The sequence below is a fragment of the Budorcas taxicolor genome, chromosome 1, assembly GCF_023091745.1.
Source record: "Budorcas taxicolor isolate Tak-1 chromosome 1, Takin1.1, whole genome shotgun sequence".
Classification (NCBI taxonomy): Eukaryota; Metazoa; Chordata; class Mammalia; order Artiodactyla; family Bovidae; genus Budorcas; species Budorcas taxicolor.
Window position 1 is genome coordinate 175,893,696 of NC_068910.1, and position 27,287 is coordinate 175,920,982.

At 36.8% G+C, this 27,287-nt stretch overlaps 1 protein-coding gene across 1 annotated transcript in view; it reads right to left on the reverse strand.

Annotated features, from left to right (window-relative positions):
• GMPS (guanine monophosphate synthase) overlaps positions 1-27,287 on the reverse strand; it is a 76,304-nt gene that overhangs the window by 25,408 nt on the left and 23,609 nt on the right. The window contains exons 2-5 of the mRNA XM_052636454.1: positions 21,009-21,190; positions 17,480-17,594; positions 10,436-10,533; positions 8,044-8,147 (exon numbers count right to left, since the gene is read on the reverse strand). Coding sequence (XP_052492414.1) covers positions 8,044-8,147; positions 10,436-10,533; positions 17,480-17,594; positions 21,009-21,190 — 499 coding nt within the window. The remainder of the gene's footprint in view (positions 1-8,043; positions 8,148-10,435; positions 10,534-17,479; positions 17,595-21,008; positions 21,191-27,287) is intronic.

Below are 27,287 nucleotides of genomic sequence, written 5' to 3' on the forward strand. Positions count from 1 at the left end.
CAAGAGACACTAAAAGGGAAAAAATAGGTTTGAAGAGATAGATCAAGTGTTAGAAGAGACTCAGATACTGCAGAAATATTGGAATTATCAGTTTGGGAATTTAAAATAAGTATTATGAAGAAGCTAAGGGCTCACATGGATAAAGTAGAGTATGCAAGAAGAACCGGGCAATGTAAGCAGAGAGTTGGAAATTCGCCCAGGGACCAAAATGATTCAAGGGATCAAAAACACTATAACAAATGTCTTTGATGGGCTTATCAACAGACTGGACATGGCTTGAGAAATACTCTCTAAGCTAGGAGATAACTCAATAAAAATGGCTCACACTGAAAACCGAAAAGAAAAAAACACTGGGAAAAAAACCCAAAAAACAGAACATCCAGGAACTGTGACACAAGTACAAATAACATAAACAATGGATCTTCTAGAAGAACGAGAAAGAGGAACAGGATATTTAAAACCATAATGAATGAGAATTTCCCCTGAAATTAATATAAGACACCAAACTAACCCAGGAAGCTCAGAAAACACTGAGCAGCATAAATACAAAAAGAAAAAAAATTACACCTAGGCATATGATTTACAAACTACAGACAATCAAAGAAAAAACAGTTTGAAAGAAGCCGGGGGCAGGGGGTGAGGGGGGAAGCCTCACTTATAGAGGAAAGATAAGAATTATTGATACAACCAACTGACTGGAAACCAGGAAAGTGAGAGTAGACTGAAATAAGTAAAATGTGGAAAGAAATACTTATTCTTCTCAAGCAGAGTTGGAACATTCTCCAGAATAAACCACGTTTGGCCACAAAACAAGTCATACTAAATTCAAGAAGACTGAAATGATAATCAAGTATCTTTTCTGACCACAATGATGGAAGTAGAAATTACAAGAAGAAAACTGGAAAATTCACAAATATGTGACAATTAAACTACATGCTCCTGAGAAAGTAACAGGTCAAAAAAGGAACCAAGAGAGCAATTTTAAAATCTTGAGACAAAGAAAAATGAAAACCAAACAACCAAAACTTACAGTATATGCCAAAAGCAATTCTAAGGGGGAAGTTCACAGAGATAAATGCCCACATCCAAAAAAAGGTCAGGCCTTAAACAACCTAATAACTTCAAAGAACTAGGAAAAAGAAGAGGAACTAAGCCCAAAGTTAATGAAGATCAGAACAGAAATAAACAGACAAATGATGATTTTTAAAAAGATGAAAATAAGAGATAGTTTTCTGAAAAGATAGATAAACCTCTAGCCAGACTTCCCAAGAAAAAGAGAGAACTCAAAATTAGAAATGAAAAAGGAGACATTACAACAGATACCACACAAATACTATGAACAATTATACACCAACAAACTGAAAAACTTTAGAAGAAATGGGTAAATTCCTAGAAACATGTAACTTACCAAGACTAAATCATGAAGCAACAGAAAATCTGAATGGACTCATTTTAAGTAAGGAGATTGAATCAATAATCAAATACCTCCCCAAAGGTTGCAAAACCAGATGCCTTTACCAGTGAGTTCTACCAAACATTTAAAGAAGAATTAATAAACAACTCATGAGAAATAGAAGAAGGAACACTTCCAAACACATTCCATGAGACTACCAATATTCTGATACAACAGCCAGATAAGAAAAGACTACCAAAAAAAGAAAATTATAGGCCAATTTCTCTGATAAACCATGCTGCAAAAATCCTCAACAATATATTAGCAAATCAAATACAATACATTAAAAAGATCATACACCATAATAAGTGGGATTTATTCCAGGGATGCAGGGATAGTCTAACATCTGCCAATCAATGTGATATACCATATTAACGAAATGAAGGATAAAAATAATATGGTCATCTCAATAGACACAGAAAAAGCAACAGATAAAATTCAACATCACACATGATAAAAACTCTCAACAAACTGGGTACAGAAGAAACATACCTCAATATAATAAAGGCCATATACAATGAGCCCACAGTTAACCTACTCAGTGATGAAAAGCTTTTCCTCTAAGATCAGGAACAAGTCAAGAATTCAACAAAGTACTTGAACAAGTCAAGAATTCAACAAAGTACTGGAAGTCCAAGCCAGACCAGTCAGGCCAGAAAAAGAAATAAAATTATCCAAATTAAAAGTAATAAGTAAACTGTCTCTATTTGCAGATGACACAACACTGGATCTAGAAAAACCTAGAGACTCTACTAAAATGGCATTAGAACTAATTATTTCAGCAAGATTGCAGGATACATAATCAACATTCATAAATCTACACTCTGTGTAACAACAAACTATCAGCCGAAGAAATTAAGAAAACACTCCCATCAACAAATTCAAAAAGAATAAAACACTTAGGAATAAATTTAACCAAAAAAGGTGCAAGATCTGTACACTTAACACTGTAAGACCTTGATGAAAGAAACTGAAGAAGGCACAAATAAAAAGATATTCCATGTTCATGGATTAGATGAATCACTAATATATTGTTAAAACGTCAATTCTAGGGACTTTGCTGGCAGTCCAGCAGTCAAGACTTCACCTTTCAGTGCAGGAAGTGTGTGCCGCTTTGATCCTTGGTCAGGGAGATAAGATCCCACATACATCTTGTGGCCAAAAAAACCCAAAAGTAATGTTGTAACAAATTCAATAAGGACTTTAAAAATGGTCCACATCAAAAAAAAAAAAAAGGTATTTTTAAAAAAGTCAGTTCTACCCAAAGTAATCTACAGATTCAATTCAACCTCTATCAAAAATGGAAGGTACAAACGTCGTGACCTAGGGGTGAGGGAACAAGGGGAATAGGGAGAGATGGTTAAAGGGTACAAATTCTTGATTTTAAGATGAATAAGGTCTGAGGACCTAATGTACAATAAATATGGTAATTATAGCTGATAGCAAATTTCAGTGATCCAATACAGTGTTAAGAGAGCAGAATTTAAATGTTCTTACCCCCAAAAAGGTAAATATAGTTGACCCTTGAACAATCAAGAGTTAGTTACCTACCCTCAGTGCAGTCAAAAATCTGTGCATAACTTTACAGTCAGGCCTCTGGATCTGCAGTTCCACATCCACGGTTTCAACCAACCCAGATCATGTAGTACTGAAGCACATATTTAGTGAAAAAATCCACATATAAGGTGACCCACACAGTTCAAAACTGTGTTGTTCAAGGATCAACTGTATGTGAGTTGATGGATGGGTTAATTAACTCAATGGGGAAAAATCTTTTCATAATGTATATCAGGGGACTTCCCTGGTGGCTCAGACGGTAAAGCATCTGCCTACAATGCGGGAGACCCGGGTTCAATCCCTGGGTTTGGGAAGATCTCCTGGAGAAGGAAATGGCAACCCACTGCAGTACTCTTGCCTGGAAAATCCCATGGACAGAAGAGCCTAGTACGCTACAGTCCATGGGGTCGCAAAGAGGCAGACATGACTGAGCAACTTCACTTTATCAAATCATCACATTGTACACTTCAAATATTTTACAATTTTGCTGACTATACCTCAATAAAGCTAAAAAAAGTTAATTTTTTAAAAAATGTTGGGGGGGAAAAAACCACCAACCTAGAATTCTGTGCCTTGAGAACTTATCCTCCAAAAAGTTCAGCAAAAATATAAAAGTTTCAAACAAAACCTGAGACCATCTGTTGCCAACAGGCTGCTCTGCAAGAAATGTTAAAAGAAGTTCTTTAGAGAGAAGGAAAATGATAAAGATCAGAAACTTGGATCCACATAAAAAAGAGCAGAGGAAGAATAAATGAAGTAAAATAAAAATTTTCTTCTTCCTAATTGAGCTAATAGATAACTTCATTCAAAATAATAGCAACAATGATATAATTATGTATGCTTATATAGAGACATATTATTCATGCTTACTTTTAAGTGAAATGAAGACAGCAATGTACAAGAGATGCAAGGAAAAAAATCATGTTTATTTTGCTATGATAAGGTACACTACCTGTGAAATGGTACAGTGTTATTTGAAAGTGAATTTGGGTTAGTTGCAAATGTATATTGTAAAATCATGGGCAACTTTTTCTTAGAAAATGTAAAAAAAGAGATATAACTGACATGCAAAGAAAGAGAAAATCAGACCATATAAAATGATCAATTAAAAGCACAAAAGGTAGAAAAAGACAAAAATAATATGAACAAAGAACAAGGACAATAAATAGAAAACAACAGATCTGATGGATATTAATCCAACACTATCAACAATCCCTTTAAACTCCAATAGTCTAAATGTACCAATTAAAAGACAGAGACTGTCACAGTGGATCAAGAAAGAAAACATAAATTATATATATTGTCTACAAGAAATCCACTTTAAATATAAAAACCCAGATCAAAAGTAAATGGACAGAGAAAGATATGTCACGATAACACTAATTAAAAGATAGCATGAGAAACCTTCCTGGTGGTCCAGTGGTTAAGAATCCACCTGCCAATGAAGAGGACATCGGTTCAATCCTTCATTTGGGAAGATTCCATATACCAATGGGCAAATAAGCCTGTGCGCCGCAACTAACGAACCCACACTCCAGAACCTGTGAGCTGCAACCCCTGAGCCCAAGTGTCCTAGAGCCCGTGTTCTCTGCAATGAGAAGCTCATTCACCACAACGAAGCCCCAGCACGGCCACGAATAAATAAATAAAAAGATAACACGAGTAGATGCATCAGTGTCAGAGTAGACTTCAGCCAAGAAAAGTTACCAGGATTAATTTCTCATATAAATGGTTTCCTCTTTGCAATTATCCTGTGTTTTTTCAGTCTTCAACTTTTTTGAGGCTTTTCTTGGCTAGATCCAATGATCTCTCTTGGTAAATGTCATATTGCACTTGAAAACATGTGAGTTATTTTCAAATGTCTTTTGATACTGATTTCTGACACAATTCCACAGTGGTAAGAGAACAGACTCTATATGATTTCAATACCTTAAGACCACAAAACTTTTGCACCTTGTTTTATTCCCTGGATATGTTCCAGTGTCTCCTACTTTACAGTGTATGGGAACTTGGAATAGAATTTATATCTGTTGTGTGAAAATTGTATAAATCTTAATTATGCTGAATTGGTTCATGGTGCTTTTCAGGTCTACTATATCCTTCTACTTCTCTGTATATTCACGCTTAATTTTTGAGACTTTTGATACTGCAACTAAAAATTTTAATTTATCTACTTAAAAAATATTTGTATGGTAGAACTATATATAACTTCATTCTGTATTTTTCCAAGTCTCTTATAAATGTGTTATCATATTTTCATAATTTCAAAAGAAAAAAAAAAGAGAAAAAAGAGAATTTATCAGGGATAAAGAGGGGCATACATATAATGATAAAGGAATCCATTCCTAAAGAAGACATAATAATCCTTCATATATAAGCACCTAACAGGAAAGCATCAAAATACGTAAGGAAAAAACAGATATAATTGTAAGGAGAAATACATGAATCCACTACTGCAATTAGATATTTCAAAATCCCTCTGTCAGAAATAAGAGTCAATTACTATAATCCATCATATCAATAGGCTAAGGAAGAAAAATTATATGATCATATCAATAAATGCAGAAAAAGTATATGAAATATATCTGAATACTCAGTCATGATAATAACTCTCAGGAGACTAGGATCAGAGGGGGACTTCAAGTTGACAAAGAGTATTTTCTGAAAACCTACAACTAACATCATACTTAACCATGAGAAACTCAAACTTTTCCACTAAGATCAGGAACAAAGCAAGGGTGTTCCCTCTATCCACTGCTTTTCAACATCATAACAGAAGTCCCAGTTAATGCAATAGGACAAGAAAAGGAAATAAAAGACATACAGATTGGGCGGAAACGGAAATAAAATGCTCTTTGTTCACAGATGACATGAGTGTCTATGTATAAAATTTTAAAAAATCAACCAAAAAATTCCTAGAACTAATAAGTGAGTAGTACAACAGAGTTGCCAGACAGAAGGTTAGTACACAAAAGTTCATGGCTTCACCACATATGGCAATGAACAAGTGGAATTTAAATTATAAATACAATTCACATTAACACTCCCAAATGAAATATTTTGGTATAAATCTAACAAAATATGTCCAAGATGTATATGAGAAGCCAATCACTCCTGAGCGTTTATTCCTCTACCACTCTGCTCCTTACAGTCTCCTTTCCTGATTACCACAACAGATTTCTAGCTGGTCTCTGCTCCTACATGTAACAGTCTCTTTCTTTACTCCTCTGTAGCCAGGGTAATCCTGAAATTAGATTATGTCTCTCCTTTGTTCAAATCTTCACTCACTATAAGTAAAGCCAACATTTTCACAATGGCCTCAAAGGTCCTGGGATTCTAGCTCCCAACAGCCTCTCTACCTTATCTTCTACCACACGCCCCCATGCTTACCCAGCTCTACCCATGTGGTTTCCTTGCTGTTCCTTAAACAAGGGCCCATCCCAGGAATTCTGTACTGCTATGTACTCTTTCCCCAAATATCCAAAAGGGCCAAGCACCTACTTCCTCCATGTCTAGTATCATCTAATAGGAACACCATCTCTGAATATCCTATCTAAAAGATTAACAGTCCAAATCACACATTCCATAACACTCTCATCTTTTTATTTTTTCAATGCATTCAAACACTGTCAAGCACTGACTTTTTCTGTACTGTCTGGTTACTGTCTGTCCCACCCCTCCCCCAGCCCCAGCCTCACTAACTAGAACATTAAACAGAGGTATTGTTCATTCTGTTCACTGGCACCTAGAACTGTGCCTGGGACATGTGGGTACTTAAATATTTGTTGAATGAATAAAAATATATAATCTCATCGACCACTGTTGATCTTGTATAAGAAATAGAAACCTGTCAAAAAAGCAAACTATTCTTAATAATTCCTATGCCAATACAATAATCCATTAAGTAACTGCAGGTAGAATACTCAATTCAATTTATCCTTGACAAATTTTTTTTCCCCAACATTTTAGGTGTAACATAACAAAGAACAACTTTATGATAACTCCACTTTTTCTCTTTTACATATATCCAGCATTACTGGTGATTATTTACAATTATTCAAGTAAGCAAGTAAAAAAAATGATGAACTGCCAGAAAATCAACTCCTCTTCAAGAAAAATAGAACAAAAAATTGTTTAGAGCATGAACTGGCAAACTTCCTACAAAGGGCTGGATGTTATAAACTAAGCTTGGTGAGAGGTATGCATACAGTCCCTGTCATTTATTATAACCCTTAAATAATATAAAAAGCATTCTTAGTTCCTGAACATACAAAAAACAGTCTGTAGGCTGGATTTGACCACAGGTTACCCTGGTTCAGAGCAATGTTGTGAATGCTTAGTCTGATGTTTTACAGACATCCAAGATACATGCCTATCTATACCTAAAAGAGACATTTTTTAAAAGGGCAATTATGAACACAGCATGCTAGAGAGGTAAATGATTCTCAAAATTTTCCCGAGTTATAATAGATATATTTATGTTTGAAAAGCATAGTAGAATGAACAATTTTTAAAGTATTTCAGAGCAAACTAGTAAGTAACTTCTAGATAATCCTTCTAATATTAAATATCCTTCATGAATTAACAATTGACCTTATGACACCTGCAGTATCTTTAAAAAAATTAAACATCAAAAACAGTATCACATACAGAAACATATGTTTATAAACTTTTCAGATAAACTTTTTTTTTATTTTATAGTTTTTTATTTTTTTAATTTAAAAATCTTTAATTCTTACATGTGTTCCCAAACATGAACCCCCCTCCCACCTCCCTCCCCATAACATCCCTCTGGGTCATCCCCATGCACCAGCCCCAAGCATGCTGTATCCTGCGTCAGACATAGACTGGCGATTCAATTCTTACATGATAGTATACATGATAGAATGCCATTCTCCCAAATCATCCCACCCTCTCCCTCTCCCTCTGAGTCCAAAAGTCCGTTATACACAGCTGTGTCTTTTTTCCTGTCTTGCATACAGGGTCGTCAAAACTTTTAAAAAGAAAATCTGCAAAAGTTTCAGAAGTTTTACCTGCTACAATGTTCCCAGAACGTGCCACAACCTTGAATCCATCAGCTACTTTGTCTACACTATCTCCATGGGTAAGTAAAACAATTTCTTCTTTCTGAAGACCCCTAAGTAAATACGAAATAAAACAATATACAAATAGCTTTATTAGACACGATTAATGGAATCTTTTGCTTTATTTTTTTTCTAGCTTTATTGAGATATAATGACATGTAACACTGTAAGTTTAAGGTGTACAATGTAATAATTTGATACACCTATATACTGTGAAATGATTACCACTTATTCAGTTAACACATCTACCACCTCACAGAATTACCATTTTTTGTGTGAGGTAAGAACATTGAGGTTCTACTCTCTTAGCAACTTTCAAATATACAACACAGTGTTGTTAACTGTAGTCATCACGCTTTACATTAGATTCCTAGAACTTAATTCATCTTATAACTGGTAGTTTTTTGCTTTAAAAATTACTAACTTCTATGCGTAAATCAAGAAAACAGAGAAAGTAGGTAATAGCACAACACTGCTAGACTTTAATTTACTCTATTCATTATAAAGCCAATAACAATAATAAATACCAGGAAAAGGCAATCCGTAAAAACTGAAACTGAATCTATAAAGCTGGTGGTATAACCACACACACAGTTTCAAGAGGCTATCATGGTTTCAAAATTATCTCTCTACTGGAGTTAATCTTAAGAACAGAAGTAATTAATGGCATGGTTTAAAACAGATGTAAGTAATATTTATCAAATCAACTGTGTGGACTTTCTTTGGACCTTGATGTAAATGAACCAATTTTATAAAAAGATATTTGTTACATTATGAAAAAATTTGAACAAGGACTTTGTATTAAATAATATTAAGAAACAAAAATTAAGACTAAAGCAAGAAGATTAAAAAATAAAGCAAGAAGATTAAGTACATCAAAAGGCTGTTTTGGGGTTGTTGTTACTGTCATCACTGTCCACTGTTATTTAGGATTAGTGTAGGCTGTAATTGAGTACCAGGATTTTAGAACTGTCAAGATAGGAAAACTTCAAATCTTTACCAGATCTTTACATTTAAAGTCTCTTGTAGTATCACATTCCACCAGCAAGATTCCTGAAGTCATTCTCAAGAATCTGTCACTTGAGATACAGATGAATGTAAGCAACACCTTTCCATTATAAAGGAGAACAAGAAATGCATTTCAAAAATGTATTTTGGCAATGAGTAGGTTCAGTTCATAAAATTATTTTCAGCAACTGCTGCTTTTTATTAATATCACTTTGAAAATGACAATCTCTGAATACTGATATTCTTGCTCTTTCCAATATTAAAGAAAAGCCAGCCACAGCCAGTTTTGTGTAAAAACTGGGATAGCTCCATTTTAGACAAAAGGTCTTAACTTGGATTTTAAAACTGATTTGTCCAATTTGGAGAACACTATCCATTAAGAATTAATTTAGGTACAACTCTATGGAGGATTTAAGAACATATGTTAATAAAACAAATCTATAAAGATAATTAGCACAGTTACAAGAAATGATAATAAAAACTACATATGCAAATTAACTGACACCAGCCTACGTTTTATAGATTTAATGCAGTTAGGGAGAAATGTGATTTTTAAAGAAAAATGAAGTCTATTTCAAAAGAAAGTGAGTAACTATCAACTGTTCAGCTAAGTGGGTTATACCCAAAACATGGGAAAACCCAAAGAAAGAAAGCAAGTGACTAAAATTTAAGTTTTCTGGTCTTTCAGGAAGCTGAATGAAAACTCACCTAGTTTTCTGTAAAGCAGAAGATAAATGATTCTAGGAAGCTAATGAACAGCTCATTCACCAATCTTTAAATACATTAGAGCTAAATATACCTAAACTATTATCAACCAGCAATAAAATCAATTAATACATTCACTATATTAAAAAGACAGTACACGAAATACAGTTATGCTCAGTACAAACAGTGCAATACATATTTAGTAATGAGGCCAGCAAATGGGTAGCTAGTTAAGCACCCAGAGAAAGAATATGGCAGAGGAAGATGTGTACAAATGCAGGCAATTTAAAGCATCATCTGCCACATCTGTCATACTAACATTTATAATCATGCTCTGCTAAAAAGTGAAAAGGGAAAACTACAAATGTTGGCATCACCATCTGCAATCCCAAATAGGGGTTTAAGACTGCAATTCTGTCATTAAGTGCTTTTCTTATTCCTAATTAGCATCACCACTATCCTCTTATGTCTTGACACTCAATTGGAAAACAAATATGACAATACCTTTGGCCAATGCAGTGGCCTTAATTTTGTCCAAGAATTACAGAATCTCCGATTTTGAAGATAACATTCCCAGCTTTAAGTTACTCCTCTAACATTCTTATTGATATAAAAATATCTGTCATACCTGAATAAGGAACATGTGTTATCCACACTAATACTGAAGACTCCATCTTCTCTAACACTTTTTTTGTGCACAGTACCTCCAAATACCTTATTCATCATCTGTTCCAAGAGAAAATAAATTGATGTTAATATAATTCAAAAGAAAATTACCCAATTTCTTACACTAAAAATTTATATTTCTTGTTCTTAGGATAGCTGTTATGTTTGTGCCTCCAAAATAAAGGAAGTTTGCTAGCTGTAAATTACTTGTTATTATTATATATAATTATCTACTTCTTAAAAGGAATAGTTACAAAACTACATTAGGAATTTGATCTGATGTTAATTTTTATTAAACACTGGCAAATTTTCCATTTAGCATACTGTAATTCATCTGTTAAAAATAAGGATTTCTTTTTAAAAGATAAGGATTTCTTTAATATCTGAGTTTAATTTTTAAAGCATTTTAAAACACTCTTTGAACTCAGAAAGTACCTAGTTGGTATTAAAACTAGTAGCTATAAATTCCTCCAAACTATTTAATCTTTGGCCCCAAAGGAACAGTCAGTCTACAGAAGGCTGTGCTGTGGAGATGGGATAAGCAATATAATCTGGTCTTTAATTTGTTCAAATCCCATTCACCTACAGACTTTTATTTTAACTAGTCTCTCCAGTCTGACCCTTCTGTGTCAATCTTCATCATTTACATACGCCTAAACTCTTCTAACACAAAACAGATACACATAGGATTTTTAGGAACATTAAATCTGCATTGATAAAATCAATACAACCCATCTTCATATGTCTGCTCCACAACAGGTGTCACATCTGCCACAATAATACACGATGTAGGTGTACCCAGCACCCAACAGAAAAATAGGCAGAGGGCTAAATATGTGTTCATTCTTGGAATGCACAATGGCATATTCTTCAAATATGCATCAGCAAATGCTGCCCTCTACATTCTCCTGTTAGACCTTCACTATAAAACTTCCTGCAGTAAAGGTTTGCAGGAAGTCCAGCAGTTAAATAAAAAACAAAAAAAAACACCTCCTAAACCGTTTAACCCAGTACTTCCTAAACTAAAGACTCATACGTAAAACACTTTCTGCAGCATCTTAACAAACACATAGTTTAAGAAACACTGCCGCAGTCTAATCAGTCCCCTTGCCTCTAGTCGTGCCCACCTTCCAGAGATCTATGAATGTCAGCTGCTGCTGCTGCTGCTAAGTCGCTTCAGTCGTGTCTGACTCTGTGCGACCCCATAGACGGCAGCCCACCAGGCTCCCCCCTCCCTGGGATTCTCCAGGCAAGAACACTGGAGTGGATTCCCATTTCCTTCTCCAATGCATGAAAGTGAAAAGTGAAAGTGAAGTCACTCAGTCGTGTCCGACCCTCAGCGACCCCATGGACTGCAGCCTTCCAGGCTCCTCCGTCCATGGGATTTTCCAGGCAAGAGTACTGGAGTGGGATGCCATTGCCTTCTCCGAAAAAACATAAATATGACTGTGTTAGTCCATGATTAAATTCTTAATGGCTATTATCTATATTTGGGTTAGCATATTTTTCCTGTAAAGGACCAGAGAGTAAGTATTTTAGTTTTTGTAGGCCCTACTGTTTCTGAAGCAACTATTCAATTCTTGTCGTTGAAGCACAGAAGGAACCACAGATATTTAAAGGAATGGATATGATGGTGTTCCAATAAACTTTATTTATGGACACTGAAATTTGAATTTCATTTCATTTTCACATGTCACAGCATACAATTCTTTTTTAAAAATGTTTTTCAACTCCAACCATAAAAATCACTTTAAATCATAAGAACCATTCTTAGCTTGCTGGTCATACAAAAAACAGGTGGTGGCCAGCTTTGGCAGCAGGCTGTAATTTGCTGACCCCCTGTCTACAGATAAAGTCCAAGTCCCGTACACTGAACAAAGACTTTTCAATGCACTGCCTCTATCTAACTCCACTTCTCATATTTCCCATTATTCTCTACTCAAGCCATTCAAGCTAGTGTGATTAGCAATGTAGAATTAGCATGTTCTCTCCCCGTCATGTCTTCAGGTCTGGTCACAGTACCAGTGGCCTAGCTAAGTATGTAGCCGAGAACAGTCATTCAATCTGCTGAATGAAAAAAGGAATGTTTTCCTCTATACACCAAATGAACCTTGTGTGCCTCTGCCTCCTCTAAATTTCCAGTTCTTAATCAAAAGACAGCTGAGTGATCAAGCTAACCAAAGCTGCTGGAACACAACACAATTTAAAACTTCACAAAGTCTAAATTAAAGGTTTTTATAAAGCCAAAGGCTTGCAGCAAAATTTAGAACTATCTCACCTGTTCAGAAGGCTTTCATGTTTATTCTTGACTTCTGACTTAGGTATGCATGTATGCTAGGTACAAGTGAAAATACAAGGAACTGAAGGATCACCTAAGTGTCTGTGTGTGGCAGAGTGGGGAGGGAATAACTTTATGTAAAGCAGAACACTCTACTTGGTTAAAATTTTGTTTTAATATTCTATATTAACTTAAGGAAATGGCTTTTGCTTTGGATTCCTGATAACCTTGAGGTCCTAAATGCCTCAAACAACAAAAGCCCTGTAAGTCTAGCAGGCTTACCACTGCAATTGGGTCAGCTCCCCTTTTATCTATCTTGTATGTCAAGATTTCAAGATAAATCTTAGATTTGGGAGGGGGAAATGAAAGGAAATTCTCCCAACAAGAAATTTAACAAAGTCTGTGTGAGAGTATATACAGAAACCAAATGCTTGTAATAAAGATGTTTCTTAAAAAAATGAAACTATATTGAAGAGAGAAGTCAGAATCTAGAAGGTATATGCAATATACATAATTGGCAAAAGTTTAGCATCTAGCATATATAAAAACAATTTTAAAAATTCAACCAAAAATGTGCAAAAATCATGACTAATCTTTTACAGCAAACCAGACACTAATGACTAATGGCAAATAAATCCATGAATCTTAAAATAAGGAAAATGACCATTACAACTACACCATGTCATTTAACACCTCTTTGGCTAGGCAAATTTAAAAAAAAAAATCTAACCTTGTCAAGGCCTGCAGGGATATAGAGCAAAAGGAATTTTTACATACTGCTGTGGGAAGGTATACTGGGGGCAAATAGTTCTTAGTGAAGTTGAGACTCAGCATTTCAATTAATGGTTAGCTTAGAGAAAATTTTGTGTATGTACAATACCAAAATCGAAAAATATTCATGGCAGCATCTGTAATTGCAAAAACTTGGGAAAAGACCAGCAATGCTAACAGTCCAACGTATCACTATTTGTGATATACTTGAATGTATCACTACATTCAAACAATAATTTCAGTAGTGAAAATAACTTAAAATAAGTGACTTTCAAAACCAAAAATGAAACTACACGAAGCATGATTTCACTTACATGAAGATCAATAAACAAAACTAGATAATATATTTTCTAGAAATACAATGTGTATAAATCTACAAAGAAAAGAAAGGGAGTGAATAACAATTAAGTGAAAGTGTTACCTCTTGCTGGAAGATAGAACAGTGTGGATTGGAAAAAAGTACAAAGAGAGTTTCAAAAGTTTTACTAATATTCTATTTCTTATGCTGAGTGACGGATAAACCATAATAGAAATAAACACTGCAAGGAGCAGGACAAACTTTTTTCTTCCAAAGCAAAGAATTACCAGGAAGCAATCAGTAAGACTCAAGAGTTAAGGGGAAAAGACAGTACATAAGATTTCAGACTACCATGGAGGGGGCAAAGGTATACACTAGAGGGAGGCCTTCGGTGCTAACATTACCCAATCAGGAGTCTCTAGGAAATGTTAGTCCTTTACAAACTGCACATTAGCTTTGAGGCATTATTTATATCAGCATTTCATAGAAAGATGATTTCTGCCCAAAGGAACAAGATCATTCTATTCCATTATCCTATGAAAGCAGTAGGCAACTTTTTTATGCATTTAACATAAACAGACCTGGCTCTGGCTACCATAAGATCCATCCTGAATGACAGAAAATGTGGCCTTACAATTATAAGGGGGTACTGGCAAAATGGACAAGTGGCCACTATCATTTTATATTAAAGGAGCATATTTCACTCAAGTGCAGTTCAGCTCAGTACAGTCGCTCAGTCGAGTCTGACTCTTTGTGACCCCATGAATCGCAGCACACCAGGCCTCCCTGTCCATCACCAACTCCCAGAGTTCACTCAAACTCACGTCCATCGAGTCAATGATGACATCCAGCCATCTCATCCTCTGTCGTCCCCTTTTCCTCCTGCCCCCAATCCCTCCCAGCATCAGAGTCTTTTCCAATGAGTCAACTCTTCGCATGAGGTGGCCAAAGTACTGGAGCTTCAGCTTTAGTGTCATTCCTTCCAAAGAACACCCAGGGTTGATCTCCTTTAGAATGGACTGGCTGGATCTCCTTGCAGTTCAAAGGACTCTCAGGAAGTCTTCTCCAACACCACAGTTCAAAAGCATCAATTTTTCGGCACTCAGCTTTCTTCACAGTCCAACTCTCACATCTATACATGACTACTGGGAAAACCACAGCTTTGACTAGACGGACCTTTGAGGGCAAAGTAATGTCTCTGCTTTTGAATATGCTATCTAGGTTGGTTGTAACTTTTCTTCCAAGGAGTAAACGTCTTTTAATTTCCTGGCTGCAGTCACCATCTGCAGTGATTTGGGAGCCCAAGAAAATAAAGTCTGACACTGTTTCCACTGTTTCCCCATCTATTTGCCATGAAGTGATGGGACCAGATGCCATGATTTTCGTTTTCTGAATGCTGAGCTTTAGGCCAACTTTTTCACTCTCCTTTTTCACTTTCATCAAGAGGCTTTTTAGTTCCTCTTCACTTTCTGCCATAAGGGTGGTGTCATCTGCATATCTGAGGTTACTGATATTTCTCCCGGCAATTTTGATTCCAGCTTGTGCTTCTTCCAGCCCAGTGTTTCTCATGATGTACTCTGCATGTAAGTTAAATAAGCAGGGTGACAGTATACAGCCTTGACGTACTCCTCTTCCTATTTGGAACCAGTCTGTTGTTCCATGTCCAGTTCTAACTGTTGCTTCCTGACCTGCATATTTAAGTGGGTCCTAAAAAAATATCCTGTGAGACTCTTCTTTATGTTGTAATGGAAAATCATAACAATTAGAAATAAAATCAAGTAAAGCTGTTTTGCAGACCAGCAATTTCTAATATTCTGCCCGGTATTAAGGATAGAAATAAAAATATTCACATTCTTACATGAACACTGATTTATATTTCCTTCCTTTACTGAAAGCTCCAGAGATAGCTAGAAGAAAATATATTGGTCTGTTCACTTTCTAACTTTTGAACAGATTCCCTCTGAGCATTATTCATATCAGTATAGAGGTTTCAACCAGACTGTTTAAAAAAAGATAATGTGCTGTTTTGCTCACTTTCTAAAATGAGGAGGACACAAAAATGGCACCAGCAGCCATGTCCTCGTGGCAGAAGGAGCGTCACAAATGGCCACCACGAGCATCCACGTCCCTAGGGTGAGCTCCAGTCGCCTTCTGCCCCTGCAGGAGACTCTGTAAGATCAGTCGATGAGTCTGCCCAGGCTCCTTTCAAATTACTGCATCTGCCCTAGGTCTTGGAGCATGGAAGATTTTGTGGGTGCCCTTTAAGAAAGGAATCGCTATTTCCCACAACCCTTTGTCTCTCCCAAAAGTAAGTCTCACTGGCCTTCAAAGCCAAATGTTCTGGGGGCTCATTTTCCTGGCATAGGATGCCTGTGCCCAAGAGAGAAGGTGAGCTCAGGGTTTTCCTATTCCACTATCTTGGCCACTCCCTTACATATACTTAATTTACATTACATTGAAGACACTTGGCAAACACCATTTTAATCAAATAATCTAAAGGAACATCACCTATCACAGTATTAATTGATATATGGCAACCCACTCCAGTGTTCTTGCCTCGAGAATCCCAGGGACAGGAGAGGAGCCTGGTGGCCTGCCATCTACGGGGCCGCACAGAGTTGGACACGACTGAAGCAACTTAGCAGCAGCAGCAGCCTTCTAATGAGATGCTGCGAAGAGCACAGCATTTGCTGTTGTTTAGTTGCAAAGTCATATATGACACTTTTGCAATCCCATGGACTGCAGCATGCCAGGCCCCTCTGTCCATGGGATTTCCCAGGCAAGAATACTGGAGTGGGTTGCCACTTCCTTCTCCAGGGGATCTTCCCAGCCCAGGGATCGAAGCCGGGGTCTCCTGCATTGCAGGGGATTCTTTCCCACTGAGCCACCAGGGAAGCATGAGCACAGCATTACTCCTGTGCTACTCCTGCCGAAAACACATAACCTGAATCTAACAAAGAGGAAACGTCAAACAAACCAAAACTGAAGACTATTCTACAAGGTAACTGGAATGTACATTTTTTTTTTAATTGGCAAGGTCATGAAAGAGAAGGAAAGATTGAGGAATGATTCTAAACTAAAGGAATGTAAAGAGACATGACAACTAAACACACAACACATGGTCTAGATTAAACTCATGACTTTTAAGAGACACTGATGAGCCTGTGAAATGTTAACGGAGTCTGTGGATCAGATGTGAACACCAAGTCAATGTTAACTTCCTGATTCTGATAACCATACTGTGGTTATATAAGACAGAATTCTAGTACTTAGGATACAACAAGTAACAGAACATCATGTTTGCAAATTACTCTCAAAATGGTTAAAAATGTTATCATTAGGGAATTGAGTAAATGTATAAAGGAGCTCTCTCTGAACTACTACTTCAACTTTCATGTATATTTAAATGCCTACCTTTTTTTTTTTTATAATGCACAAGGTTTTGTTGTAAGCAGTAATACATATAGTTGCTCTTTTGAAAATCCTCACTCAAATCAGTTTTGCCATACTAGTGTGGCAATTCATAAACACTTGTAATATGAACAAATTCTCTCATACAACTAAATATCCTAAATGCTCTAAAGACAGAAAACACTAAAACAGTAGGAGTCACAAGCAGAACGAAATAACTTTTAAGGCAAATTCACAGATGTATGTACCTGCATGCCATAGCAAATTCCAAGAACAGGCTTGCCAATCGTGAATATTGCTGGATCAAACCAGGGAGCATCTTCTGCATACACAGAATTAGGCCCTCCAGAGATGATAATAGCACTGTGGATTTAAAGAAGACAGTAATGAAGAATCTCTGTTAATTTTTATACAAGGTCTTTGCCCTCTCTTGCTTGTACCTCTGAGGGAAACTCAATACAGACTCAGATTTTGTTATGTTTTCAGTATGCCACAGCAGATCCAGATTTTATCACAGCTAATTAATAGTCTCCTACACAGCTTAATTCTTTTCTTTTTTGGACTGTGCGACATTCGGGATCTTAGTTCCCCAATCAGAGATTGAATCCATGCTCCATCCCGCCTGCAGTGGAAGTCTCAAGCACTGGACTGACAGGGAATCCCCTACACAGCTATTTTTACTCTATTTTATTGCAATATGGGAAAGCTAACCAATTCAACAGTCTCTTGTTAATAAGCACAAACTTCCCAAATATATAAAACCAATGTCTCCATCTATGAAGGTAAGCCTGAATTTGTTTTGTTTTCCTCATCAGTGGAGGACGTAAATGAGAATTCTCAAGGCAGAAGGTGAAAATACACGTCTTCTGAGAGGTTAAGGAGTAGAGCAGTTACACAGAAGGACAAGTAAAAGTATTATGAAGGCTCTGGATTATGTAGAGCAAAATACTCTACAATAAAGAATATCAGAAAATGTGAAGAATTACCTAATTTTGCCTGTTTAAAACCTGACCAATATTCCCAACAATTTCACCTGAGACCCAGAAGTAAAAGCTAACATGACCTGCCTCATATGCCCTGCTCTCAGAACCCAAGTCAGTATTCTATAAATTAGAATTTATAGAGCATTCTATGGGTTAACTTGGGAACAGACTATTTGTATAAAGAAAGCTGAAAAATGAGGCTGGCTTCTGATACAGGTAACTTTGGTCCTCCCTGTTCAATCAAAAAATTTTGGAACACTTTAATATTATGATTTTTACATAAATATTCAGATGTCTATATTTTCTTTAGGAAAAAAATCTGCTAACATTGGATTTTCACTCTAACATGGCTACAAATAACTGGAATCACAGAAAGACTTGCACCTTCAGATTCCTTAGGCTCTCCAGTTTGTCACACACGCCCATTTATACAATACAGGCATGTTGCTGTTGCTTGGTCACTAAGTCCTGTCAGACTCTTCTGGGGCCTGGCCCATGGACTGTAGCCAGCCAGGTTCCTCTGTCCATGGGATTTCCCAGCCAAGAATACTGGGATGGGTTGCCATTTCCTTCTCCAGAGGATCTTCCCCACCCAGGGATCAAATCCAAGTATCCTACATTGGCAGGTGGATTCTTTACCACTGAGTCACTTTGGAAGTCCATATTTCTAAAGGAAAACGCATTCCAGCCAAAATCTACTTACAAACAAATCTGGATTACAATCCACTTATAATTAGTGGCTGCCTGCTATGTAAAAACATAAACTAAAATGACAGACTTGTAATACATCCAATAAAATAATATAAATCATGAAAATTACTCAACTTAAAATATATATATATAATAATCTGAGTGAGCACAAAAGCCCTACTCTTTGAACTTTATATTGGTAACATGAATCTTGGTATACATTATGTTTGTTAGCTTATCTCTTGCAAACAGACTGAAGACAATCTACTTACTCAAGATGATAAATGTGACATCCCTTTAAGATAACAATTTTAAAGGGGAATGGGCTATCCCTAAGAGTAGATACGTAACCTAGCTCCTTAAAAATGCAGAAGCTAAAACTCTGTAAAATATATTTAATAACCAAGATCTCTAGAATTTCAGTATGTTATATTTAGTTTTATAAATGATAACCACCATGGGACTGCCCAGCATCCCTCATTAATCTGCTATGACATTCTTAACACTATTAAAAAGAAAAAGCAATGGACTTAGTCAAGGATAAAACTCAAGCAGCATTTAAGCCAATTATGAAAATTCTTATCTCAATAACCTTGAGAAGAGCTAATCACTCTCTGAGTTTTCTATTTCTACCCTGCTATTATTTTGAAACAACTTGCAATTACAAGGCCCAGTAAGTCTCAAGGTATTCCAGATACCAGCATATGTATCAAGCAGATCAAGCTTCTAAAAACAAGTAGGTTAAGATGTCTTTCAAGTCATAAACCTAAAATTTATTCTAGAAAAAGGGTGATCAAATGGCTATCTCAGCAGAAAGGATCATGGTAATGAAACAACAGTGCTATAGTTCCTGTTCTCCCACAGAGAGAAGCCACTGGTGTAAGCAGGACCTAGAAATTGTTTATGATCAGGTAATCAGATGACAAGAAAATCAGTTAGACTTCATTGTCAATATCGGTTACCCTATTCCACAACATTTGGTTTCAATTAGTTTGCTGGGAATTTTTGTCTGTCTACTTTGGATTTGGGGAATGATGGAGCTTGGATTTGACAGAGAGCCATTCAGATTTCTTACAGTTTTAATTCCCTTAAAATTGGTTCTCACTGGCAAATCAAGACACTTGAATAAGATAAACTCAAAGCGTACCTTCTTACTATAAAATTATCTGCATCTAAAACAGAGTTAAATGTTTTCTGATGCACAATTCACTCCATTTCAAAAATAAGAAACAAAGGATAATGTATACACATCTATAAAGTTTCTGAAAGGTAACCATTTGTCTAAAGGAAAAACATTATGCTTTTAAGAAAAATTAAACATACTGTATTTTGGAAGAAATACAGCACAAAATCTTGAAAGCTAATTAAGGATATAAACTGTAGTTGCTTGCTTCTGAATAACACTCAATAAAAAAGGAACATTAATTCCAAGAGAAAAGATACAGCATTAACCAAAAATAGCTGTTAAAGGACGAAGTTACATATAAATTGAATGTCACTTTGACTAGTTTTAATAGTACAAGTTATAGAATTAGCCCTTAAATTAGAAGTCTTCATAATTTAAAAACTAGTCTCCTGGGATAGGAAGCAAAAGAGACGAACTGTACACAGCATTCTCTAATTTAGATACTCTAACCATTACATATATCCCTTTGATCAAGTAATCTGGGATGAATGAATGACCATAACAGCCAAATCTAAGTCTGATCCAGAAATCCTACACAACAGCAGTCCCCAACCTTTCTGGGACCAGGGAGTGGTTTCATGAAAGACAAGTTTTCCAGGGGTGGGGGTGGTGTCAGGATGATTCTCGTACATTACATTTTGTGCACTTTATTTCTAATCTAATGCCACCACTGATCTGACAGGTGCTGGACCTTGGCCCAGAGGTTGGGGACCTCTGCTATAAAACATAAAATATTCAAATGATAAATTCTTAAACTGTGCAAATAAAATTAACGTAATCTTTTCCTTTAATTTTAATTTCTTTTAATGTCAAAAGCCATGGAAAGTGTCTTGTATTAAAACCAATCCATTTTATTTTCATTAAAAAATTAAGTGTCCAAGCAAATTAATAATAAAATATCCTGCAATCTAATCTCACCGGAATCCTTGCTCTTTTATGGCAAATGCTGGTGTTTCCAAGGGGAAGATCTCAGACTGCACGAACAGTTCCCTCACTCTTCGGTCTATGACTTTTCCGTACTGAGCACCCGCATCCAGAATGACAACGGCTCCTTCACTGTGCTGGTGTCCATCCTTAAGGTCTCCTCCGGCATTTTCCAGCTGCAAATATTAACACAAACATCTTCCTAACTATGAAAATCAGATTACTTTTAAGAACTACAGTCACTGTCAGCTCCAAAAACACGCAGAAACACAAACTGCCAACTTAGGATTTTGGATTGCTAATTCAAAACACTTCTTTTAAAGGAAAGACTTGTACACATATTCACACACAGGCATGAACAAAAGCTACCATCCACTGACTACACGAGACAGTCACTTCATGTTTCCTGCATTTTACACACTACATAGTACTAAGGTAAGCATACGGTCCGGCGGTGCCGAACACTGCACAGGTCTACCCGAGTCTGTTCCGCTGGCATCATTACTAACAGAGCCTCCGTCAGGCGTCAGACGTGTCCCAGTCTGGGTGGTGAATTATATGATCACCCTCTCCAATTGTCACAGCATTCCTATGAGGGACATACTGATGAGGCCCGGAGGTTTCCTGCCAGAGCAAACAGCATACCCAAACTCACTTGACTAGGGTTTTTTATAGTACCTGAGGAAAATTACACATATACATGTGTCTGACCAGCAATACTAAATTTTTTAATGTGATTTAGAGGTTAAAGCGTCTGCCTCCAATGCGGGAGACCTGGGTTCGAGCCCTGGGTCGGGAAGATCCCCTGGAGAAGGAAATGGCAACCCACTCCAGTATTCTTGCCTGGAGAGTCCCATGGATTGAGGAGCCTGGTGGGCTGCAGTCCAAGGGGTCACAAAGAGTCGGACACGACTGAGCGACTTTACTACTTTACCTTAATATTTTCTCAGACTCCCCTGTAGCTCAAACGGTAAAGAATCTGCCTGCAGTGCAGGAGACCCAGGTTTGATCCCTGAGTTGGGAAGATCCTCTGGTGAAGGAAATGGCAATCCGCTCCAGCATTCCTGCCTGGAGAATCCCATGGACAGAGAAGCCTAGCAGGCTACCATCCATGGGGTTGCAAAGAGTCAGATACAACTGAGCGACTACAATCTTATCTCTGACAAGTATACACGGAGAACACTTTTCTGGAGAACAATTTGGTAAAAAAAAAAAAATTTAACTGTATGTGCTGAAATAGTTATCTGGAGTGTCCTAAAATATTCACCTAGAACCAACTTCAAAATAATAGCATAGGTGGGTATGGATGAAGTAAGATTGCCTGGGAACTGGAATCACTGAAGGCGGGAGACACATGCACTGTCTCCACTCTAAGTCTCTACTCTGTTCTCACACATTTTCACATAAGAGAGAGCTTTAACATGTGCATGGATCTTGAAAATCCACTTGGAAGCATAAAGAATAAGAAAACCATTTAAAACATTTTGAGTAAAAATGCAAGAGTATTTGTATATATGAAGAAGAAATGTATGAACAGATATACACCTAAATAATAATAGAGGCAATATCTGAAAAATGGAACTACAGTAGGTGATTTAAAATTTTTCTTCGCGCTCTTCAGTATGTTCATATACATGTCATAGTTTTTCCCCCTCCAGTTGTAAAATCTGCACAGTAAAAAAGCCCAGCCCTGGAGGCATGTTTTTTAATCCTTTCATCCCTTATCCCTCTCCATTTATGTGAACAAATAAATGCAGGCCACACAACACCACTAACTCTTTACAGCAGTAATGAAAAAAGGCAACAATCACAGCCATCTACGGAGGAGGATCTGCGAGAGGGACCCAACCACAAGCCAGAAGGAACTCCTCAGATCGCAAAATGAAGGTTGTAATCATAACACTGAGCAATGTAGAATAATCAGAAACAGAAAACAGAAGTTTATAGAATATATTAATGCAACAAATGCTAAAACTTTCTCCTTTCAAATCTTTACCCTTATTATACATACACAGAGATACACACATTCCCCTGTTAAGGAATTTATTGAAAAAAATATTTTTAATCTTTTTTTAAAATATTTTTGAAAGACTATCTGTTACTGTATAAGTGTCTCGGATTAGTTCCATTATCATCTTCACAACTGTCACCAAATCCAAGTACAACCTGATATTTCGTATTAAGACAGAGTTCTCACTGTGCATGATTCTGTTGTGTAAGAACTTCATTCCATGTTTTACACCAGGGTTTAGTTAACTAAAGGCGTCCCTGGTGGCTCAGATAGTAAAGAATCTGCCTGCAATGTGGGAGACCTCAGTTTGATCCCCAGGCTGGGAAGATCCCCTGGAGGAGGGCATGGCAAGCCACTCCAGTATTCTTGCCTAAAGAATTCCATGGACAGAGAACCCTGGCAGGCTACACACAGTCCATGGGTTGCAAAGAGTCAGATACGACTAGACAAGTAACACTTACACTTTTTCTCACTTTTAGTTAACTAAAAACAGTCCCCAACACCATGGCTCCAATTTCTGCTAACATATTAACTATTACATAGAGTACAAACTTTGCTCCTCAGTCCACAAATCGTCATATAAATAGAAGATGAACATCATAATTAGTGGCCAATCATGTCCCCTCTTTCAAAGTGTATTGACAACTAGTCACTGCACAACAAATAGCTGAGGGTACAACTGTGTCGTCTCCTTGCTGCCCAGTGACAAATCTACATGCCATTTTACACATATTCAAAGGGCAGTCTAACCAATAAAGAATGAAAGTGCAGCAAAGAAATGAAAAGTGATATGCTGGAAGTGAATTTCAAGTCCAGCGTAAATGGAGTTATAGAAGAAGTAGCTGGCGGTGGCAAGGGTGACACTGCTGCAGAGGAATTTAGTGAAGGCAAAATGATCAATAAGGAAAGTGGCTGTAATAAAAAGAATGACAATGTCCCACAGGAAGTGACTCCACGAAAATACTTCAAATATTTGAAAATATAATAAACTCTTGGAGATATTTCATGACATTCAAGTGCAAAGGATAAAATGTTGAAAGCCATCAAAGCACAGAAAAACTGTGAAGGGAAGCACTGTGTACAAAACTTATCAAGAATAGTTTAAAAATAAAACACAATTCTCAATGTTTCCAATTTTTAAGTTACACTAAATGTTAGTTTCACTACTTCTTAATATTATACATCCCTATTCTTTATAGTAATAACCAACAGTAAGTTTATATCCCAACACAAATTTTTAAAACATAAGGAAACCATCACAATTTTCCCATTGATTACAAGATTGCTTTGCATGGTTTCACCTTGTAAGTCCATTTTTACAATCATTTTACTACCACATAGTAAGGATTTCTGTTTATTTAAATCAACCAAGTTTTTCTTAAATAAATGGGTTTTTAATAAAAATGTAGAGTGCTTACTTGGCATGTTTTAAAACTGTTCAAGCAAATGACATCAGATATCACTGAGGAAACAATGAACCTTGCCTGACACTTCTTTACTTCAGCTATCAACTTGCCTATTTAGCATAGAGTTTCAACAACTCAGGGAAAAGCAAAAGGACACCAGTGATAAAAGGGAAAGTTCCTTTCCCTGAAGACCCTGAATCTATTTATTCTTACTTCACACAGAGTTACAGTTTGATCATTAAGCTCCCAAACCTTCCAGCGATTAGAAAAAGCACCCTAAAGAGAAAAATAGCTCACTAATCACATCAATAGTAGAGACAAGCAAAATTCAACATCAGGAGACAGAAAAAACCTATTGTATCTATTTTAAAAGTTGATTTAAAAGTAAATACAAAGGCTACCCCTTCGCAAGTGACCTGAAGTCATCATAATAAATATTCATGTTTTAAGACAGTAAGAAAACAATATTAAGTAAAAACTAAATCATATTCAGTACCCTATTTTAGAATAAAGCAAAAGAATCTTGCAAATTCTGAGACAGCATCATTTTTGGATCTTCCTGAAGCTCCACATATCACTGACCAACCAGACAGCAAAGCCAAAACCCATGACATATATAACTAAATACCAAGTTATTGCCCCAAGGTCCCCAAAATACAATCTGGTGAGAATGAACTACCACAGCCACAATCCCTGGTGTGAGGGAAGCACCATTAAAGAAAACAAGAAAAAGCCAAAATAGCCGACAGGTACAAGCTAAAAAAAAAGCAGGGAGCCAATTTAAGAATAGCAGCTGCGTTGAAGGAGGGATGGCCACTCCAAAGGTGCAGAGGCAGCAAACGCACAGTAAGGACTCCAGGACAGAATGGTTTTAATTCCCATGAAGCTTAGAAACTGGCAGACCTGGACTCCCTTGTGGGTCAGAGCTCATGCACGACAAGGAGCAACTGCTGGGATCAAAATCATAATTAAGCAGGATAAGGGAAACAGAAGTGCTCTAAGCGTTGGTCGCTCAGTTGCAGCCCACTCTTTCGTGACGCCATGGACTGTAGCTCACCAGGTTCCTCTGTCCATGGAATTCTCCAGGCAAGAATACTTGGGTTGCCATTTCTTTCTCCAGGGGAATCTTCCTGACCCAGGGATTGGACCTGGGTCTCCTGCATTGCAAGCAGATTCTTTACCATCTGAGCCACCCACAAGGGAAGCCCCAAGAAAAACAGAAAGGCCAGATTAAGCAGGGGGAGGAATCCATGCCAGGAATGCTCAGAATTCAAACAGCCATAACTTTAACAGAAGAAGGAGCTCTATCAAGTTATGAGCAACCTAGATAGCATATTCAAAAGCAGAGACATTACTTTGCTGACTAAGGTCCGTCTAGTCAAGGCTATGGTTTTTCCAGTAGTCATGTATGGATGTGAGAGTTGGACTGTGAAGAAAGCTGAGCGCCGAAGAATTGATGCTTTTGAACTGTGGTGTTGGAGAAGACTATTGAGAGTCCCCTGGACTGCAAAGAGATCCGACCAGTCCATTCTAAAGGAGATCAGCCCTGGGATTTCTTTGGAAGGAATGACGCTAAAGCTGAAACTCCAGTACTTTGGCCACCTCATGCGAAGAGTTGATTCATTGGAAAAGACTCTGATGCTGGGAGGGATTGGGGGCAGGAGAAGAAGGGGACGACCGAGGATGAGATGGCTGGATGGCATCACTGACTCGATGGACGCGAGTCTGAGTGAACTCCGGGAGTTGGTGATGGACAGGGAAGCCTGGAGTGCTGTGATTCATGGGGTTGCAAAGGGTAGGACACGACTGAGCGACTGAACTGAGAAAGGCAGTATAAAGTACTCAAGTTATCTGAAAGTTTAGAAGGTAGTCTAAAATGCAAAAAGAAATGCTGGGACTTCCCTAGCAGTCCACAGATTAGGATTCTGTGCTTCTACTGCAAGGGGCACAAATTCAATCCCTAGCTGGGGAACTAAAATTACCACAAGGCATGCAGGTGGTCAAAAAAAGCAAGAAACACACCTGATACTAACACAACATTGTTAATCACCTATACCCCAATATAAAATTAAAATTTTAAAAATTAAACTGCAAGAAGTTAAATTAGAATGTAAGAAAAACAATAAGCAGAGAAGTTAAATCCCATACAAAGTTATTAAAAGTAAAAAAGGAAATAAGGAATAGAGTAATATCTCTAAAGAGAGCGAGAGAGAAAGGCAAACTCAAATGCCAGATCAAAACTGGAATGTGCTATTTCTAAATGAGACAAAAGGTATGCAAAGGATGAAAGAATGTGAATAAAAATCAGACTAAACCCCAAAAGGATCAATCCCAAGACATACTCTTAACAATATTATTGTGGGCTTCATTGAAAAAAAACTCTCAACTATTTTGGGTAAAAACATAATTCAATCAACTACACATCTGTTATGTAGTTTTCTTGATATGTGTCTTATGTTACAATGAAAATTTTTTTAATAAAGCAAAAGAAGGGAAGTAATAGCCTATACCTATTATTTTAGGTGTCTTACGTACTTTCTTATTCATAATACATTTGTTTTACAGATGAAGAAAATGTCAGTTGCCTAGAGATAGGACTAAAATGTAAGCTTCCCAACCCCAAAATAATCAGCACTGCAGAAGGAAAGTGGGTAAATAAAGTTATTTTATTCTTTAATATTTTGGTACTTAAAAGGGCTAAGCCTTATTATTTTAAAAAGTTTTCTTACATGAGTAACATAATGTTCTGTTTGTGTCTGAGAAAAGTACTATTTTATAAATGATTTTTGAAACTGAATTTCATCAATACTAAGTTTATTCAAGTTCAGTTCAGTTCAGACGTTCAGTCGTGTCCCA